Source organism: Primulina eburnea, chromosome 3, assembly GCF_022965805.1.
Source record: "Primulina eburnea isolate SZY01 chromosome 3, ASM2296580v1, whole genome shotgun sequence".
NCBI classification, from domain to species: Eukaryota; Viridiplantae; Streptophyta; class Magnoliopsida; order Lamiales; family Gesneriaceae; genus Primulina; species Primulina eburnea.
This window is the reverse complement of record NC_133103.1, coordinates 21,746,098-21,767,600: the sequence shown is the minus strand read 5'-3', so window position 1 is coordinate 21,767,600 and position 21,503 is coordinate 21,746,098. Positions and strand designations below refer to the sequence as shown.

The window sequence follows — 21,503 nt, the reverse complement described above, 5'->3', positions numbered from 1 at the left end:
CTCCGTGAACCCCATCATAGACCGAACCATGTCCATCAAAGTCCGGTTACGACGCTCCGAAACACCATTCAACTGCGGTGTAGCGGGCGGAGTCCACTGCGAGAGAATCCCATTCTCTCTAAGATACTCTTGGAACTCGGCACTCAAGTACTCACCACCTCGATCCGATCGAAGTGTCTTGATGCTTCGTCCCAATTGTTTCTCTACTTCACTTCTGAATTCTTTGAACCTTTCAAAGGCTTCAGACTTGTATTTCATCAAATACACATACCCATACCTCGAAAAGTCATCGGTAAAGGTGATGAATTAGGAATGTCCATGCTTAGTGGTGATGCTAAGTGGACCGCACACGTCGGTATGGATCAAATCCAATAACCCTTTGGCTCGCTCCGCATGGCCCTTAAAGGGAATTTTGGTCATCTTTCCTTTTAGACAGGATTCACAAGTCGTGAGAGCATTAATATCAGACATATCAAACATGCCAACTCCCACTAGCTTGTTCATCCTTCTTAGGGAAATATGACCTAATCGAGCATGCCATAATTGTGCCGAATTAAGAGTATCTTGTTTGCGCTTATTTGTTGTTGTTATCGTTTGGACATTGTTAAGTGGAATATCTTTTAATTTTAAGGTATAGAGATTGTTTTCAAGTTCACCGGTACCAACTAAACATTCATTCTTGTAAATATTGCAAACACCTTTGCCAAATAAACAAGAATGGACGGTCGCCATGAGTTCCATCAATAATATGATCCGAAATCATGGGAGTTCCACGTAGTTCACATCACTATGTCAATGGATGTCACAGCTTTCCGGCACCCAGGGCCCCCTCAATAATATGAGCCGAGCCCCGAGTACGGGCAGCGTTCATCATGCATCCATTGTCGATGGAAGACAAGGAAATTATAAACAAATTTATAATTCCCCTTTTCGGACTTGATATTAATTTTGAATCTTATTCAAAATGAGGGTTTTTAATTTTGAAAGGTCTCATCATTAATTTTATTTTAAAAGCTCGCCATGTTTGATCGTATGTTTGCCGGATTCATGCAACTTTGTTATTATCATAATAATAACGCACATACTCATTATTTATAACATATAATGCATATATTATAAATAGAAAACAGTACAAGGATGATCAATTGCCCCAATACTAATGGCCCGTGTGAGCTAAACACGGGCCTAGGTCCAATCCTAGGGTAAATGCAAGGGATGCAATGCAACTACATTATTACATTAGCATCCAATATTACATGTCTTCGATCTTCATAATCACCAAGGCCACCATCTTCCAATCTTGATCTTCCACTATTCTAATATTTACAATTAAATATCCATGGGACATAGGGATACATCTCATGGGGTGGGAACGGGCCATAAACCAAGCTCACTTTAAATTGATAATTATTACAATCATTCAACACAAATATCCTAGCATACACCTAGCAAATTGGGTTTGGGCTTTTGATCATCCTTCATGCATAATATCACATATCATACACCATCAATTAATTATCACTATAATTAATTGATCCAATATTATATATCTTGATCCAATCACTAACCGCCACAATTATAAATTAAATTAACAAAGTATACAAACACCTTTGTCTACTTTCAAATTAATTTATTTATAATCGAATTTCTTGTAAATCACAATTTACTATAAATAATTAAAGTCCAACTTCAATTATTTATTTTATGAGAAAATATGTGCAACAATTGTAAATTTAAACTTAAGGGCCCAAAAACCATTTTTCACCAAAAATATTTTGGCCCATTTAAATTTCACAAATTATGTTGTCCATCCAATGGCCCAACATCTCAAGGCCCATGACACTAAGATTCTCCAAAACACTTTTGGAAACCCTAGCCGTCATCGCCGTCGCCGGAGCTCCGTCGCCGGATTCCGGCAACAACAAAAATATTTTTTTTTTTTTATTTAAAAAACTAGAATTTTCCGGGCAGCCCGAAGGCTGCCCCATATGCTGCCCGAAATTCTCGGGCAGCCCGAGACTTCACGGGCAGCAGCAAGCTGCCCGAAACATTTTTTTTTTTTTTTGTTGTAAAATTTCGGCCCTTGTAATTTTTTATGCACAAAAATTCTCAAGCGGTTAGAAATCGATCTCAACATAATATTATGCAAATATTACACAAAAACCGTAACCATAGCTCGGATACCACTTGAAAGCGGACCGGTTACGGTGGCCGGAAGCGCAACGGAAGTCAAAAATTTTTAATTTTCTACAAGAAATTTCGGCCACCATGGTTTTTGCACAATATTTACAAAACAACATCAAACATAGGATGTTTAGAGATTTACCTATCAATCTCAAGAGATTGATGAATGGCACCAACTAAAGTGTAAACACTTTAGCTCTTGTATGGATGAGTTGATCTACAAGCTACCTCCTTGAACACTCCTTGTTCAAAAATCAAGCCCACCACAAGCTATGTAAATCCCTTCTTGCTTTGCACTAGAAAAGCAAGAAGATTTTTTCAATGAGAGGACTTTTATTCTCCAACACTTGAAGAACAAAAGAGAGAAGAAAATTGGAGAGAATTTTGAAAGAGGTTTCGGCCAAGTGAGTGTAGAAATGAGGGAGTGAAGTCTAGACTTGGGTGTGGGAAAAGTGAAAAAGTTGATCCCCATGCCATGCATTATTTTATTAAAAAGTATTCAAAGTCTCTTCACCTCCCAAGCATGCAAATCCTAGCATGTCTCACATATATTATATGGTTTTTTAACACATTAAAAATCATGGACTAAATTTTAATTATCTCAAACACATTTGAGATTAATTAAATACTACTTGAATTTATTCAAGTCTGTAATAGCCGAGCCCGGTGTACGGTACGGTTTAAGCTTTATTGTGTTAATTGGGTTTATGATTAGTCGTTTATAGTTGTGTTTTGGGCTATAGTATTATTGGTTATTATTTATTTGAGGTATTAGTTGGTGTTGATTGTTCGTTTCAGCGTTTCGGATCGATTTTAGTTGAGTTTGTACTGTTCATTGCCGTGAGTAGAGTGCACCCGCGCTCTTAGATGAGTGCCCCCGCGGTGTACTATTCATCATTTTGCATTTTTAGGGCCGTGGCATGACCGCACCCGCGGCAGTGCAAGGACCGCACCCGCGGTGTGCACCGCACCCGCGGTAATTGTAGCACCGCACCCGCGGTGATCGTGCATGAGAATTATTTTGGTATGCCGAGAGCATGGCGCACCCGCGGTGCTTGTGTTGGCGCACCCGCGGTGTAAGTATGGGCGAGTTTTTAAGTCACTTTTTGGGAGTTGTTGGCCATACCTTATCCTATTCCTTCTCTTCTTTACCGATTTTCTCTCCATTGGCAAGGGTTTTCATCCATTTCTTTAGCTTCCTACCTTCGATTCTTGGAGTTATTTGGATTTCCGACTTGAGATCATCGTTCTCCGTGGTATAAGGAAGCTTAGGTAAGTTTTTGGTGCGATTCTAACGAGGTTTTGAGTTAAGGGTTATTTTGGATTTGATGTTTGAGTTGTTTAATGGATTATTTGGCTTGTACTTGTGGATCTAGAGTTGATATTGGTGTTATTTATGGATTATTGTTGTAGGTGGTGTACCAAGAGCTTATTTGAGGTGTTCTATTGGTAGTAAGTGGAATTTCATCCTTTTTGCTCACATGATATTATATGTATTGTGTTTTAAAGGTTTCAAAGTGTTATTCCCTTCCATTGATCCATTGCTATGTATTCATTTCATTGATTATCTATTGGAGGCATTGTATGTCTCACCATTGTTATAAAGGGAATACAAGAAATATTATGAGATTGCGAAACGACGGCCTTAAATGCTATTGAGAATTCAAATGTTTTATTGGATTGATTATCATAGCCATAGCATTGCATGCAATTAGATGATCATCGACCATAGGCTTTTATCCCCTCACAGTTATCGATTTATATCGATGGGATATTGGCAACCACAGTCACAGATACTATTGATATCAATCCAACCATAGAAAAGAGAAATACCATCGTTTTGCTATCTATTGCCATTGTTATTGCTACAGTTATTGCTACGTTATTCATGTTTCAGAGTCGATGGTATTTATGATTTAAAAGCCATGTTTTACAGTGTATACTATGTATCATTGCTATGTAAGAGTTCCACTTGCTGAGATTTATTCTCATTTCAGTTATTTTCATGTGATGCAGATAAGAGCGACGGACCGGGACGTTGACTGTGGATGGGGGTCATATGCATACGAAGATTGGAAGGATGATTATTTTGTACCACTTTGTAACATGATCACACTAATGATATTTTGTATTTTGTTATGTCATTGGAATGATCATGTTGTTATTTTGTAAACACTTTTATAAAATGTATTTTGAAACTCCTTCCATGTTTGAAAGAAAATTTTAAATTCCGCTGTATTTTAATTGTATCGGGTCAGGGTGTCACATTTAGTGGTATCAGAGCGGTGTTCTTCGGACCAATGCATATGACTTCGTCTACTTTCAACTGTCCGGGTATGTTTTCTTGCATCTATCCATTGTTATATTTATTGATTGGTGTCTTGTGAGCAATTGTAGAGTATGCCTCCTAAGCGTAAGGCGGCAGAGGGTGAGGATAGTTCTTCCTCGAGAGTTGTCGACGAGTTCGGCAAGTTGCTTAAGGAGCAGGCTAAGGTGCATAGCGATCAGATTCAGCAGTTGCTCCGATTGCAAGGAGCAGGTCAGGGTCGAGGCCAAGTGAGAGGTCAAGTTGCTCAGGCCGTTGGCACTGATGCCGTCTTTTCTACTTTCAAGAGAATGGATCCACCGGAATTCGCAGGTAGCACCGATCCTCTAGTTGCTGTCGAGTGGGTCAAGGCGCTTGAAGCTATCTTCGATCATCTCCAGTACGAGGATAAAGACAGGATTAGCTGTGCAGTGTTCATGTTGGTTAAGGCTGCCCGCATTTGGTGGAATGCTACGAAAGTTGGAGTTGATGTTGCGACACTGAAGTGGTCAGAGTTCACTGACTTGTTCTACGACAAGTATTTCCCCGACGCACTTCGAGCGAGGAAGGTTACGGAGTTCTTGGAACTTAGACAGGGGAGCTTGGATGTTGGCCAGTATATTCTGAAGTTTGAGGAAGGTTGCCTATTTGCTCCGTATATTGCTTCGAACGACAAGGACAAGGGCGCTCATTTCATTCGAGGCCTTAGAGCGGAGATTCGTCGTGATATCAACATGTCCAAAGCTGTTACTTTCAAGGAGATTGTATCCAAAGCTTTGTTGGCCGAGCAGGATGAGAAGGACATTGCCCGGGAGAGGCAAGAGAGACACCAGGCCATTGCTCAGAGAGGCCAGGGTTCTAATCAGAGGGGCAGGGATCGTTACAAGGGCAAGGGCAAGATGGAGTCGAGTCCTAGACCTCCGCCAGTTCCAGTTCCATTTGATCCTGAGAAGCCGCAGTGTCCAAAGTGTGGTAAGCATCATCGAGGAGAGTGCAGATTGGGCACTCATACTTGTTTTCGTTGTGGCGCGGCAGGCCACGTTGCCAGGAATTGCCCGAGGGGAGATAGCCAAGGGAAGGTGCAGGGTCGTATCTTTTCCATGACGAAGGAAGGTATTAATCGTGAATCTTCATTGATCCTTAGTACTATTTTGATTTCAGGCAGAGTAGCTACTACTTTGATTGATACTGGTGCTACTCATTCTTTTATGTCTGAATTATTTTTGAGATCTTTGGGTATAGTTCCTTCTATTCTTCCCCTTCATCTTAATGTTGTTTTGCCTTCGGGGGACGTGTTGTGCCCGACATCGATTGTCTTTGCGTGCCCTGTTCGTATTGAGGAGCGAGTTGTCTTCGCTGATTTGATTGTTATCCCTATGGTTGCTTTCGACGTTATTCTTGGCATGGATTGGCTTTCGACTTACAGTGCAGTTATCGATTGTGTTGCTAAGAAGGTGACTTTTGCAGATGATGGCCAGGGAGGAGCGCTCGCCAGTGCAGGTACTTCGCTGGTCCTTCCTTTTATTTCTTGTCTTGAGGCTGAGAGATTGTTGTGTAGAGGTTGCGATGGATTTCTTGCTTCTATTGTGGATGTTGATAGATTGATTAAGTTGAATGTAGATGATATTGATGTGGTGAGGGAGTTTGCTGATGTGTTTGAGGATGATGTTCCGGGTTTGCCGCCGGATAGGGATGTTGAGTTTGTGATCGATTTAGCTCCAGGTACGGTTCCTATCTCTAAGGCTCCGTACAGGATGGCCCCTACCGAGATGAAGGAGTTGAAGACTCAGTTGCAGGATCTTTTAGACAAAGGCTTTATTCGTCCGAGTTCTTCGCCTTGGGGAGCTCCGGTTCTGTTTGTCAAGAAGAAGGATGGTTCCTTGCGGCTGTGTATCGACTACAGGGAGCTCAACAAAGTGACTGTCAAGAACAAGTATCCGTTGCCTCGGATAGATGATTTGTTTGATCAGCTCCATGGTGCCACTGTGTTCTCGAAGATTGATCTTCGGTCTGGCTACTATCAGTTGAAGGTTAGGGAGTCTGATATCCCTAAGACAGCTTTCCGGACCAGGTATGGTCACTATGAGTTTCTTGTGATGTCTTTTGGTTTGACCAATGCCCCTTCAGTCTTCATGGACCTGATGAACCGTGTGTTCAAGCCTTATCTGGATAGCTTCGTCATTGTCTTCATTGACGATATCTTGATCTATTCCAAGACCAGAGAGCTTCATGCCGAGCATCTCAGAGTTGTTCTTCAGTTGTTGCGAGAGAAGAGATTGTTTGCCAAGCTGAAGAAGTGTGAGTTTTGGCTGGATCAGATTTCTTTTCTAGGCCATGTTGTTTCGAGAGATGGCATTGCTGTTGATCCATTGAAGATAGAGGCGATTCAGAGTTGGCCTATTCCTACCACTGTTTCAGAGGTTCGCAGTTTCCTTGGTTTGGCAGGTTACTATCGTCGTTTCATTTCAGGTTTCTCCAAGATTGCCCTGCCATTGTCCAATCTGACGAGGAAGACTGTGAAGTTCGAGTGGTCTATTGATTGCCAGAGTGCATTTCAGGAGTTGAAGGACAGATTGACGACAGCTCCTGTTCTTTCTTTGCCCAGTGGTTCAGAGGACTTTGTTGTCTATACCGATGCGTCGAAGAGAGGCCTTGGTGCAGTGTTGATGCAGCGAGGTAAGGTCATTGCCTATGCGTCTCGCCAGTTGAAGGATTATGAGAAGAATTATCCGACGCATGATTTGGAGCTCGCAGCTGTGGTTTTCGCCCTGAAGATTTGGAGACATTATCTGTATGGCGAAAAGTGTGAGATCTTTACAGACCACAAGAGTTTGAAGTATTTGTTCTCGCAGAAAGAGCTCAACATGAGGCAGAGGAGGTGGTTAGAACTGGTCAAGGATTATGATGTGACCATCAGCTATCACCCAGGGAAGGCGAATGTGGTGGCTGATGCTTTGAGCCGCAAATCGAGTGCTTCTTTGAGTTCTTTGATTCAGAGACCATTGTTGATGGATTTGCAGAGAGAGGAGATTGATCTAGTGATTCCAGGTACCATTGCTCGCTTTTCAGCGTTGGTCATTCGATCTACTTTGACGGACAGGATCCGTAGAGAGCAGTCGACTGATGTTCAGTTGACAGAGTTGAGAGCTAGAGCTGAGGCTAGAGGGAATTCAGAGTTTAGTCTGAATGGTGATGGTTTGGTGACTTTCAGAGGCCGTATTTGTGTTCCTTCTGGCGACGATATTCGTAGAGACGTCTTGACAGAGGCTCATACCGCACCTTATTCGATTCATCCAGGCAGTACGAAGATGTATCAGGATCTTCGTCGACTTTACTGGTGGCCAGGTATGAAGAAAGATATTGCTTTGTTCATTTCTCAGTGCCTTACTTGTCAGCAGGTTAAGATTGAGCATCAGAGACCTGCTGGGACATTGCTATCTTTGCCGATTCCTCAGTGGAAGTGGGAGCACATCACCATGGATTTCGTGACTGGTCTGCCCAGAGTTCAGAGGGGTTATAATTCCATTTGGGTCATTGTTGATAGATTGACCAAGTCGGCTCATTTTCTCCCAGTCAAGACGACGTATTCGATGTCTCAGTATGCCGAGGACTACATTGCCGAGATTGTTAGACTTCATGGTGTGCCCGTGTCGATTGTGTCTGATCGTGACCCTAGATTTACCTCCGAGTTTTGGAAGAGTCTTCACAGAGCTTTGGGTTCTCGATTAGCTTTCAGTACAGCTTATCATCCTCAGAGCGACGGTCAGTCAGAGAGAGTCATTCAGATTCTGGAGGATATGCTCAGAGCTTGTACTATTGACTATTCTGGTAGTTGGGATTCTAAGCTGCCACTTGTGGAGTTCACATACAACAATAGCTACCAGGCGACGATTGGCATGGCACCGTATGAGGCACTTTATGGCAGGAAGTGCAGATCCCCTTTGTTTTGGGATGAGGTTGGAGAGAGGAAGATGTTGGGTCCCGAGTTGGTCCAGCAGACTGCCGATGTTGTTGCAGTTATCAGAGAGAGGATGAAGACTGCTCAGTCGAGGCAGAAGAGTTATGCAGATGTTCGTCGCAGACCTTTGAAGTTCGAGGTTGGCGATCATGTTTTTCTGAAGATAGCACCTCTCAAGGGTGTGATGCGATTTGGCAAGAAGGGCAAGTTGAGCCCTAGATTCATTGGTCCATTCGAGATATTGGACAGAGTTGGTGACCGAGCCTACAGATTAGCCCTACCGCCCGATCTTGACAGAGTCCATAATGTGTTTCACGTATCGATGCTCAGGAAGTATGTTGCAGATCCTTCCCATGTTCTTCGCTATGAGCCATTGGACTTGACGCCGAATTTGACTTACCAAGAGATTCCGGTCCAGATTTTGGATCGCACTGTCAGAGTATTGAGGAACAAAGAGATCGGCATCGTTAAAGTCCTTTGGAGGAACCATTTGATCGAGGAGGCTACGTGGGAACCAGAGACTGAGATGAGAGAGAGGTATCCTGAGTTGTTCGTGCCGTGACGTCAATTTCGAGGACGAAATTCCTCTAAGGAGGGGAGATTGTAATAGCCGAGCCCGGTGTACGGTACGGTTTAAGCTTTATTGTGTTAATTGGGTTTATGATTAGTCGTTTATAGTTGTGTTTTGGGCTATAGTATTATTGGTTATTATTTATTTGAGGTATTAGTTGGTGTTGATTGTTCGTTTCAGCGTTTCGGATCGATTTTAGTTGAGTTTGTACTGTTCATTGCCGTGAGTAGAGTGCACCCGCGCTCTTAGATGAGTGCCCCCGCGGTGTACTATTCATCATTTTGCATTTTTAGGGCCGTGGCATGACCGCACCCGCGGCAGTGCAAGGACCGCACCCGCGGTGTGCACCGCACCCGCGGTAATTGTAGCACCGCACCCGCGGTGATCGTGCATGAGAATTATTTTGGTATGCCGAGAGCATGGCGCACCCGCGGTGCTTGTGTTGGCGCACCCGCGGTGTAAGTATGGGCGAGTTTTTAAGTCACTTTTTGGGAGTTGTTGGCCATACCTTATCCTATTCCTTCTCTTCTTTACCGATTTTCTCTCCATTGGCAAGGGTTTTCATCCATTTCTTTAGCTTCCTACCTTCGATTCTTGGAGTTATTTGGATTTCCGACTTGAGATCATCGTTCTCCGTGGTATAAGGAAGCTTAGGTAAGTTTTTGGTGCGATTCTAACGAGGTTTTGAGTTAAGGGTTATTTTGGATTTGATGTTTGAGTTGTTTAATGGATTATTTGGCTTGTACTTGTGGATCTAGAGTTGATATTGGTGTTATTTATGGATTATTGTTGTAGGTGGTGTACCAAGAGCTTATTTGAGGTGTTCTATTGGTAGTAAGTGGAATTTCATCCTTTTTGCTCACATGATATTATATGTATTGTGTTTTAAAGGTTTCAAAGTGTTATTCCCTTCCATTGATCCATTGCTATGTATTCATTTCATTGATTATCTATTGGAGGCATTGTATGTCTCACCATTGTTATAAAGGGAATACAAGAAATATTATGAGATTGCGAAACGACGGCCTTAAATGCTATTGAGAATTCAAATGTTTTATTGGATTGATTATCATAGCCATAGCATTGCATGCAATTAGATGATCATCGACCATAGGCTTTTATCCCCTCACAGTTATCGATTTATATCGATGGGATATTGGCAACCACAGTCACAGATACTATTGATATCAATCCAACCATAGAAAAGAGAAATACCATCGTTTTGCTATCTATTGCCATTGTTATTGCTACAGTTATTGCTACGTTATTCATGTTTCAGAGTCGATGGTATTTATGATTTAAAAGCCATGTTTTACAGTGTATACTATGTATCATTGCTATGTAAGAGTTCCACTTGCTGAGATTTATTCTCATTTCAGTTATTTTCATGTGATGCAGATAAGAGCGACGGACCGGGACGTTGACTGTGGATGGGGGTCATATGCATACGAAGATTGGAAGGATGATTATTTTGTACCACTTTGTAACATGATCACACTAATGATATTTTGTATTTTGTTATGTCATTGGAATGATCATGTTGTTATTTTGTAAACACTTTTATAAAATGTATTTTGAAACTCCTTCCATGTTTGAAAGAAAATTTTAAATTCCGCTGTATTTTAATTGTATCGGGTCAGGGTGTCACAAAGTCCCACTAGTTAAATAATTATTTTAATTGAGCTCTACAAGACTCAATATTATTAATTCAACACTTGAATTATTTTTAATTATTTGGACTCTACTAGGTCCACTAGTGTTTAATTAATTCAACACTTGAATTAATTTAATTTAGTCCCCAATAATGTTTATGAAAATCACAATTTTCAACTACATTATTTACTTGGCCAAATTTTAATCTAGGAACACTTCCTTAAATTAAAATTTATATTTCTCTCATAGAAGTCATACTTCTATTTTTCTTTACGCTTATAAACACATTTATAAGCCGTTCAATACATTGAACTATTTTACTTCTCATCGGGATTTACAAAGCTAGTACTTGTGTGGCCCTCAATGGTTCATTGATACAACTAGCCGTGGGTTCACATCTCTATGTGATTCGGACTAAACATGTCCTTATTCGAGCATACCCCAAGTGCTCCATTCTTACTTATCAACTCCTTGATAGTAAGAACGTCAGAACTCAAGTCTGATAGTACCCAACCAATCACGTTAAACGCCTAGCAGCATCGCTTACGTGATTCCCTAGGTATCACATGATAGTGCCTGCAAGAACCATTCAATTATGGTTAGCGTACAGTACGGTCCCTTCAACTCATATATCCCGACCGATTCGACAACTATTGGTTTATCGAGAGTTGTCAATGAATCGATACTATGTGTCATGTTGTGGTTGCATCGATGGTGTAATCTATGAAACCCCTTTCATAATTACCACCATACTCTGATCAGAGATTTCAACCCACACATACATGAAAAAACACATAGGATATCCATACCCGTAGGTAAGTGAATCCCCGGCTACAATGCATCGACTCCTATATGTTTCGCCGTAACACCCAACTTTGCCACCTGATGACCCCATAAGAGTCGGTAAACAAGTCAAAGTGAAACGCTAGCACATAGAGTCTCAATGTTGTCCCGGGTCATAAGGACTAATGGTGTACAACCATAAACTAGGACTTTTCCACTCGATAAGTGAGAACCACTTGGAATGTCCTTTATAGAGGGTTGTTCAGTGCACTCTACCAGGAGCACCTATCTGCATACTCGGACATCACAATGTCCCCTACCAATGAAACATGGTACTCACATCGCAGATACTAGTCTCTAACTCGAGCGGCCTATATCCTTCTTAGTGGCGGCTGAATCGACTAGGAACCGCTTAGAATATACAGTATTACAAATATGAGTTTCATGATACTCATCATATGAGCATCTCATATTCTTTCTACTATATGTATATTCAAGGACTTTATCTATGCAACTCGCATGGGTATAAAGATAAAGATGCGCCAAATTAATAAATTCAAATATTATTAAAATAAAGATCGTTTAATACAAAGAGTTTCATCGTGAACAGTCGGCCAACACTTGGCTCGACGTGCACCTACTCTAACACTTTATTGAACTACGTTGGCTTGAGGATTTCCTTTCTTTGGCTTCCTACAATCCTTCGCCATGTGATTCGGTTTTCCGCAGTTATAACAAGTGCCTTTGAACTTCTTCTTGTTTGGTGGTTGTTGGCCTTGTTGTGGTTGCTTCTCAAAATTCCTTTTCTTCCCTTGTACACTTGATTCAACAATGTTCACCCTTGGTGCCATCTTGCTTGACTTGGCCTCGGTGTTCTTGTTGTCCTCTTCTATCCTCAATCTCACAATGAGATCCTCCAATCTCATCTCCTTCCTTTTATGCTTCAAATAGTTCTTGAAATTCTTCCACAATGGAGGGAGTTTCTCGATCAACGCAACAACTTGGAAGGACTCACTTAAACTCATTCCTTCCGCATGAATCTCGTTTTCAGCAACGGTGGGAGGATCCTCCTTCAAGAACCTTGATAAACTCAAGGTTGTGAGATAGAATAGCATCTTTTGTTGCCATCTTTTGAAGTCCGCACCAGAAAATTTCTCCGGTTGCTCTCCTTGTGCAATGGTAGCATGTGGTGTTGTAGATGTTGATGCCATTGAAGTTCTTCTTGCGAATAATCAAAATACTAAATTCTTCTTAAGTTTGTTGTTTGGGGTATTCAAAAATGAGAGGATAAGCAAGAAGAAATCAAAAGAATATGGCTTTGTAGAGGCAAGTGTTGAACATTTTCTCCTTAAGAAGAATTTGCCCTCACAATGTGCTAGAGTTTTGTGGCAATCTTCTCCCGATACAACTACAACTCTTGAATAATGAGCACTCAAATATTCAAGTTCTATCACAAGAAAATGAAGAAACTCTCTCTTGTTGAAGAAGGAAGAAGAAGATGCAAAAAGATGAGTATGTTGTGTATGTTATTTTTTTTTTCAAAACTCAAGCATTTTATGTTTTTCATGCAAAAGACATGATCTTTCATTCATAGGGAGTGTCCCTTGGCCATTGTAACTGATCAAAATCATCAAACAATGCCAAGGAAATGAAAAAACATCAGAAAATTCGAAAAAACCCGAAGGGACGCGTCTGTGCGCGCAGGGGCGCACGCCCGTGCGCTGCTCGGCAGCGCTCGGCAGCCCCTGCCGAGCGCGTTCGGCAGCGCCTGCCGAGAGCTCTCGGCAGCGCCTACCGAGAGCGCTCGGCAGGCGCGCGCACATGCGCGCCAGCCACTGGCAGGCGCGCGCAGGCGCACGCGCATGTGCGCGCCTGCCACTGTCATGTGCGCGCATGTGCACGCATGTTACTGCCATGCGCGCGCACTTGCGCGCAGACCCGCGCGCATGTGCGCGCCGGCTACTGTTCATGCCGAGTTTTTTTTTTTTTTTCCCGTCCCTTACACGTTCCGACTACTCGATTTATGTTCTTTCAACATATGATGAACTTTTTCGAGTTTTATTCAGAGCAACCGAACTTAATATTCGTTCATTAAGCTTCGTTTTTCTTTTCGAATTTTTCCAAATCAAACACATTGATTTACTTGCTTAATTTTCATTCATTAAGCATCAAAATTCCAACAATATTGGCATCCGACAACTTAATTAACATCCCCGCTTTGGCCAACGAAGAAGAACAAAGAAAATGAATAAGAGCGTCAAAGAAGGCAAGATCATGGCGAAAAACAAACCACCACACAAGGAAAAGGTCTTCTATGTTTACCCTCTAATCAAGTCACATTATTTGTCAAAACTTAAGAGATTTTAGGGAACAAATTTGGGTTTTCATGATTGTGTTGTTAATAGACCAAAAGGCAGCATAACTATTATACCATCTAAATTCCTGATTTCTTTTAATTATTATTTTGAAAATGGCAGTGAAAATACTATAAAAAGGAGGGAATCATCCTTGAAAGGTTGGACATATCTAGGAAGGAAGGTATTAGTTCCAGCTCTATTCTGGAAATTTTTGAAATTCTTTTATACATGAAAACACACACACACACACACACATATGTATATATATATATATATATATATATATATATATATATATATATATATATATTCATGAAAACATAATTTCGTTGGCTTTTGAAATTCTAATAAGAACCCTTCAAGAATTGGAGATCTTTGGTCTAACTAATCCAATGACTTGATTTTTGGGCAGATATTAGAGAGGCAAATGTCCAAATAATGACACTCTCAATTGTTTGTCCTGGTAGCTAGACCGAATGGCCACACCCATTTATTTCCAGCCCCAAGGATTGTCTCTTTACCCTAAAGGAAGGAACAAAGTACAGATTGAAGTTCTCATTTAGAGTCTCTGACAAAGTGGCCGGTGTCTGGAAGCTGGTGTTAGAGGTAAAATCATCCTTGGCTCTATTTTCTTTCTCCCTTAAATTAATTCTACGTAAATTTCATATAATTAACAGCTATTATGATTATATACACCATATATTTATGTCAAATATGAAAATAGAGATTTCATTTTCGATTCAATCAGTGTATTTAATATATTAAGTATTTTGCTTTACTAAAGCTATCGTTACATGTTGTTGACACTTTATTATTATTATGAGATAGATTGTGTGTGTGTGACTGTTGGGAGAACAGAAATATATTAGACCAAGATCATATCTGAAACTATATTGTATTTTTTTGCGTCATCTAATAAAATTATTATTACAGTTGACAGATCTACGGTACTATTGGGTAATTTAAACCCCACGAAAAACCCTATGGATATCGACTCGAGGAAGATACTTTACCCTGGGGAATTTTGGTGAGAGGTGTTTATACTGCTAGAGCTAAGGTAAATTCAACTGCATCAAGCATAAGATGTAATATTTACACATCTATTAAAAAATAAACATTAAAATCCACAACTTGAAGGACTTGCTTGTTACATTGCAAATAAGAAAATAGTTTTAGACCCAAATAATAAGGATAAAAAAAATTTCCAATAGAGACATAACTGATTACTTTAAATATAAAGCAATGATGTTCCAAAGAAAGGGTTCTTTTATAACATTTTTTTATAGCTGCTATCTTAAAAAAATATTAAACAGGTAGATAAGAAATTATATCAATTGATTTCAGCAAATTAATCAACAAGACAAGTGAAGCAACTTACATGTTAAATTGGCCTTCATGTCTATTTATTTGTTCTTGGATTTTGAGGTAAAAAAGAGTCACCAGGCCACTTGATAGATAAGAATATATTTGGTTTTTCTGATGTCAAGTTTGTAAAATACCAAAGTACCATTAACTTTAAAAGTCTTTAATTTTAATTTAAGTTCTCAATCATTCAAATATTAATTCAATACAGTTTAAAATATGTTTAAAAAAACATTGTACAAACACACACCGTGTATTATACGAGCCGCTGGTATACATGAAAAATTATCAATATACAATAATAGAAGGATGCTACTGGAGGGAAATGACCATTTTTACTAATTACTTGTACTATTTCTTTTCAGGTTACCGATGATGATGGGAAATGTTATATGGATATTCAGTACCATTTTGACATTAAAAAGAATTGGCCTTCAAGCCCATGAAAGACTGTCCGAGTAAGATGTTATGGCTTCAAGTAAGAGATTTTGTATAATGTTTTGTCTTGTATAGAAATAGGACTCAAGACCATGCATGATACACAAAGTTTGAGATATTCTTTTTTACAAAATTCCGCTTATCACACTTATACAAAAGCATATTATCTAGACAACATTGAAAAAAAACAAAAAAAATAAACTTTATTTGAAAAAATTTAAAACATGACAAAGTCTAAGATCCCAATTTATCACATATTCAATCTTTGCCACATTCTTTTGTTTTCCAGTGGTGAAAGCAAATTAAGCAATTAAGCTCTAGGTGGAGGCACACTCAAAGTGTGATTACTACTCACTCATAAAATAAAAGTCTTCCCAGTCCTCCCCACAAACAAAATTGATGGCCAATGTGCTTAATATCTAATTAAAGAAGAAAAATATTTTATTAATAATAAGATCAACTTCCAAATTATGAACCAATACAAGGAAAACAAAGCAAGCAGTTTCAAGAAAAAAGATCACATAAATGCAACAAACCCAATATGTCTTCTTATCACCAAACCAATGGTTGTGGAATATATCCATCTATCTTCTAGACTGTGTTTGGTAAGGATTGAAACTGGTAGTAATCGCCAAACACAAATATTTTTTAGTTAGATCTCCAGTACCTTGCCATTTCGAAGCCATTCCTTTTGTAGAAATAGTCTTCCATAGTCTTGTCGATTTCGGCTTGTGAATTCATCACAAAAGGACCATGTTGAGCTACCGGCTCATTGAGCGGCTGCCCACCGACCAAAATAAACCTCAATGGCATCGAAGATTTGTTCCATACGCTAAGGCCTTCACCAGGACCCAAGACGAGGATATGGTGTGCGGATGTAGGATGAGAATCCGGGGTGCAAAAGACTCCTTCACCTTTGAGTATGTAGACGAAGGCATTCCATGACTTGGGGATAACTTGATGGTATTGAGCATTTGGTTCCACGGTGAAGTCGAGAAACATTGTTGGGGTTCGTGTATATACCCGAGACTGAACACCCATTGATTCCCCGGCAATAATTTTTACAACAACTCCATCTTTCTCCACCCTTGGGATTTCCTTATCGAGTAATTCTTGATACCGTGGTTCAATCCTGAGAATAAGGAGGAGGATTGTCGTAAGATTATATAAAGAGTTCTTGTTTAGTTCTTTAGGACATTTCCTATCTATTATAATAGCATTCCTTCTACAGAAATATGTGCCAATGCATTAAGGTACACTTTATGCAGATAGCCTTCTTGCTTATCTCTCTGCACACTAGCTGAACTTTCTAAATATGTCCTAGATATCGATTATCTTCCAGAATGATTCAACGAACATTTAATGAGTCGCGCTATGCAGATCAGTGTTTGTGTAGTTTTTGTAATTCTACTGCCCCGGACCAACTGATGCAACCAAATCCAACATCATACTCAAGAAGTGTACTACTGCAAATTCGAAACCATCGACTCAATGCATTGTTCAACTATCAAACTTCGAAGTTTGCTTACATTTAGTAGTCTCCATGTACATCCAAAGAAAGACGAGAACTCACATTTTATCCTTGGAAGCGAGATTGATCCACAGCTGCAGACCAGTGTTAGGTCCATCCCCTGCAGGCATTTCCGAATGAACGATGCCTCTCCCGGCTGTCATCCACTGCATGATTCCATTCAAGAAGATTTTAAAATACACAATGAATAGGGGAAACAATTAGAACTAGATTGATACATTTTTCTTAGATAGCGAACATAAGAATTCGTTATCCATTACCTGAATATCCCCCTCATGAATTGTACCCTTGTGTCCAGCAAAATCTTGATGAGTGACACCTCCCTGTGCGTGCAGAAGACAAATTTGAGTTCGATATTCGCATTTAGAACAAGTAGACTATTGACATATGGTTTCTAGACAAGCCGAGTTACCTGCAACACGTATGTAACGGTCTCGAAACCTGTAATGCGAAACGTGGTAAGCTTGAGATTTATCATTTATACACAATTTCGAAAGGGTAAAAAAACTGAGACATATTGAAATGTTTCAAATTACCACGGTGTGGATGATCAGGAAATCCAGCAGGGGGTGAAACTGTGGAATCAAATTTACAGAAATTAGTGGAAAAAACAGATTCTTGATAAGGAAATGAAATAGAAGTCCAAAGCTATCCATGAATTCGGATTTGACTTGGGACTAATCTCTGTTTAAATAATTTTCATATCCATACATCACATGACTACATTTCACAAGATCCGAATCGAAAAAAGATGTTCAAATTCGAGTTGAAATCAATGAATCCAAACGCCGACGAAATCAATCAAGATTGTTAAATGGTGCAATGAATAAACTTAGTCAACGCAAGGAAAACAACAGCATATCATAAAATATTACTTGAAAATTCATCCAGCATGAGGAATGGATCCAGATGCTTCAATTCTTGCCTGAAAATTATACCAACCAAACCAATATCTTTAAGCCATTGAGAATCCAACATCCCATCAAATAACATATCAGAAACATTTTGAAAACAACATCAAACACAATCCAACAGGGATTTTCCACTTAGAAAACTCTAGTCTCAGTAAATAACAGAAACTCATGCAAATCAAGAAAAAGATGGAACACAGATACCTTCCAATGCTTCTAGTAGAAACGGCGCCGGCACCCTCACTCTGTGACTTGGCCAACAATTTCTTGGAAACCAATCTCGGCTGCTCAAATCCCAAGTTTTCTTCCGAAGACGACATGATATTTGTCAAGAACAAGAAAATACTTTCAAGTTCTTCCTGGGAATCGTGGGCTACTTAAGATTCAACTGCACAAGTTTATATAAAAGAAATCACAGCAAAACTCTCCTTGATTTATGTGTTTTGGCCTTGACCATAAATGGAAGCGTGATCTCTATATATAGAGAGTTTGTATAACGTGTCGGGCATTGATTTTTAGTTGAATCGAACGTGTTCTAATGTGTACGCACACTTTTATAGATTTTCTTATGTTTTATTTTCCCAAAAAAAAAATGGACAAATGGGACCTAATTAATCCCTATTTTTTTTTATGAAATAAGATATAATCTAACAAACTTTTTTAATAAAATCTTTGATAGGAAAAATATTATTCTACAATAGTTAGTTTTTAGACAAAAACTTGTATGAGACGGTCTCACGGTCGTATTTTGTGAGGCGGATCTTTTATAAAATATGACTCTTTAGGCAAGAACTTGTATGACGGTCTCACGAGTCGTATTTGTGAGACGGATTTCTTATTTGGATCACCCATGAAAAAGTATTATTTTTTATGCTGAGAGTATTACTTTTTATTGTGAATATGGATAGGGTTGACCCGTCTCACGGATTATGACCCGTGAGACGGTCTCACATAAGACTCACTCTACTTTTTATGCTAAGAGTTACTATTTATTTGAATATCGGTGGGGTTGACCCATCTCACAGATAATGATTCGTGAGAACGTCTCACAAAAATATATTCTAATTTTTATACTTAAATTTACAGTTTATATTGAAATTAAAAAGTATAATATCATCACATACAAGTATTTAAGCCCACTTTGTTTATGGAATTTGTGATTGTGAATGTTATTTTTTTTCAGAAGTTTAATTAATAAAATACAAGTTTTTGCATATGTAATACAAAGACATATTTGGCCATAGTATTAAACTTTCCATATTTATTTAACTACTATATTTTTATTTTGAGCACTTTTAATCAAGAAGAAAACTCCTTCAGTGTTTCTAGAATAATCAAATGATGGTGTTATCATGATGTCAGGATGATGGAGCTTCCAAATTAATTATTCCATTGTGATCAATACTTTTGTTGATTTTTTTATTTATATACTTTTCTTTAAAAATTTGTCCCATATGTCTGAGCGTGACTTTATTGTATCTAATATTAGCACACCATAGTACCTACATATTGTTTGTACTTGTAAGTATTATTATTATTATATATTTTAAAATATTTTTTTTTAATTTTGATATTTTAAAATTTTTAATTTTAATGAAGTTTATTTTATTTTTGTCTGTGGTTCTTAATATTCTTTTCTGTTATTTTGTAATCATACTCCTGTAATATCGAGTTTTAGATAAGATAATTTTTGGTTCGTTAATATGAAAATGGGATTTGAAATCATATGAAGTAGGAAACTCGTTTTAAGATTTAAGTTTCCAAATACATAATATATTATTAAGTAGTTCGATTATATTTGAAACTAAAAAAAATCGAAATATTCGGTGTATCGAAAAGTTCGGTATGATATGATAACAATATCAAATTTTTTGGTATGATATTAAATTTGAAAATTTTCAATATATACCAAAACATTATATATAAATTTAAATATATATATATATAATATGTAATGATATTAAATTTGAATATTTTCAATATATACCAAAACATTATATATAAATTTAAATATATATAATACTTTTAAATAATAAAATTATAAATTAAAACAATATAAGATTTTTTCAGTATAAAATGATGTATACCGATATTGAAAGCGGACCGGTTACGGTGGCCGGAAGCGCAACGGAAGTCAAAAATTTTAATTTTCTACAAGAAATTTTCGGCCACCCTAGGTTTAGTGTAACATTTACAAAACAACACCAAAACATACATAGGGTGTTAAAAATGATTACCTATCAACCTCTTGAGGTTGATGTTTGGCACCAACTTTGTTGTGAACAACAAAGCTCTTCTTAAGGAAGAAAAATCTACAAGCTCCTCCTCCTTTGCTTCAAAATCAAGCCCACCACTAGTTAGGTAAACCCCCTCAAGTTTTGCACTAGAAAAACTTCAGGATTTTTCAAAGAGAAGATTTTATTCTCCAAGAAAATGAAGAACAAAATGGAAGAAAAATTGGGAGAGAAAAATCCCTTAGATTTCGGCCAAGGAGAGATGGGAGAGTGAGTAGTGAAGTCTAGTCTTGGGTGTGGGAAAAGTTGGGAGAAAAGTTGCATGCCTTTGCAATTTTTTTTAATAAAAAGTAATCAAGACTCTTCACCTCTCAAGCATGCAAACCCTAGCATGTCTCACATATATTATATGGTTTTTAACACATTAAAAAACCATGGACTAAATTTTAATTATCTCAAACACATTTGAGATTAATTAAATACTACTTGAATTTATTCAAGTCCCACTAGTTAAATAATTATTTTAATTGAGCTCTACAAGGCTCAATATTATTTAATTAATTCAACACTTGAATTAATTTAATTATTTAGACTCTACTAGGTCCACTAGTGTTTAATTAATTCAACACTTGAATTAATTTAATTTAGTCCTCAATAATGTTTATGAAAATCACAATTTTCAACTACATTATTTACTTGGCCAAATTTTAATCTTAGGAACACTTCCATAAATTAAAATTTATATTTCTCTCTTAGAAGTCATACTTCTATTTTTCTTTACGCTTATAAACACATTTATAAGCCGTTCAACACATTGAACTATTTTACTTCTCATCGGGATTTACAAAGCTAGTACTTGTGTGGCCCTCAATGGTTCATTGATACAACTAGCCGTGGGTTCACATCTCCATGTGATTCGGACTAAACATGTCCTTATTCGAGCATACCCCAATTGCTCCATTCTTACTTATCAACTCCTTGATAGTAAGAACGTCAGAACTCAAGTCTGATATTACCCAACCAATCACGTTAAACGCCTAGCAGCATCGCTTACGTGATTCCCTAGGTATCACATGATCGTGCCTGCAAGAACCATTCAATTATGGTTAGCGTACAGTACGGTCCCTTCAACTCATATATCCCGACCGATTCGACAACTATTGGTTTATCGAGAGTTGTCAATGAATCGATACTATGTGTCATGTTGTGGTTGCAT

General features: G+C 38.5%; 1 protein-coding gene across 1 annotated transcript; it reads right to left on the bottom strand.

Annotated features, from left to right (window-relative positions):
* Positions 1-16,031: 16,031 nt before the first annotated feature.
* LOC140827315 (pirin-like protein) lies at positions 16,032-18,553 on the bottom strand. The gene is made up of 7 exons (XM_073189966.1): positions 18,258-18,553; positions 18,018-18,067; positions 17,679-17,717; positions 17,555-17,583; positions 17,403-17,465; positions 17,185-17,288; positions 16,032-16,743 (listed from the first exon to the last, which is right to left on the bottom strand). The coding sequence occupies exons 1-7, from the start codon at positions 18,371-18,373 to the stop codon at positions 16,260-16,262; spliced, it is 885 nt and encodes a 294-aa protein (XP_073046067.1). The 5' UTR covers positions 18,374-18,553; the 3' UTR covers positions 16,032-16,259.
* Between the last annotated feature and the right edge of the window lie 2,950 nt (positions 18,554-21,503).

Coding starts and splice junctions, on each gene's coding strand:
- LOC140827315 (XM_073189966.1), bottom strand. CDS start 18,373: ATGTCGTCTTCGGAAGAAAACTTGGGATTTGAGCAGCCGAGATTGGTT. Junction 17,718..18,017: donor CATGCTGGATGAATTTTCAA/GTAATATTTTAT, acceptor TTGATTCCACAG/TTTCACCCCCTGCTGGATTT. Junction 17,584..17,678: donor TCCTGATCATCCACACCGTG/GTAATTTGAAAC, acceptor TTCGCATTACAG/GTTTCGAGACCGTTACATAC.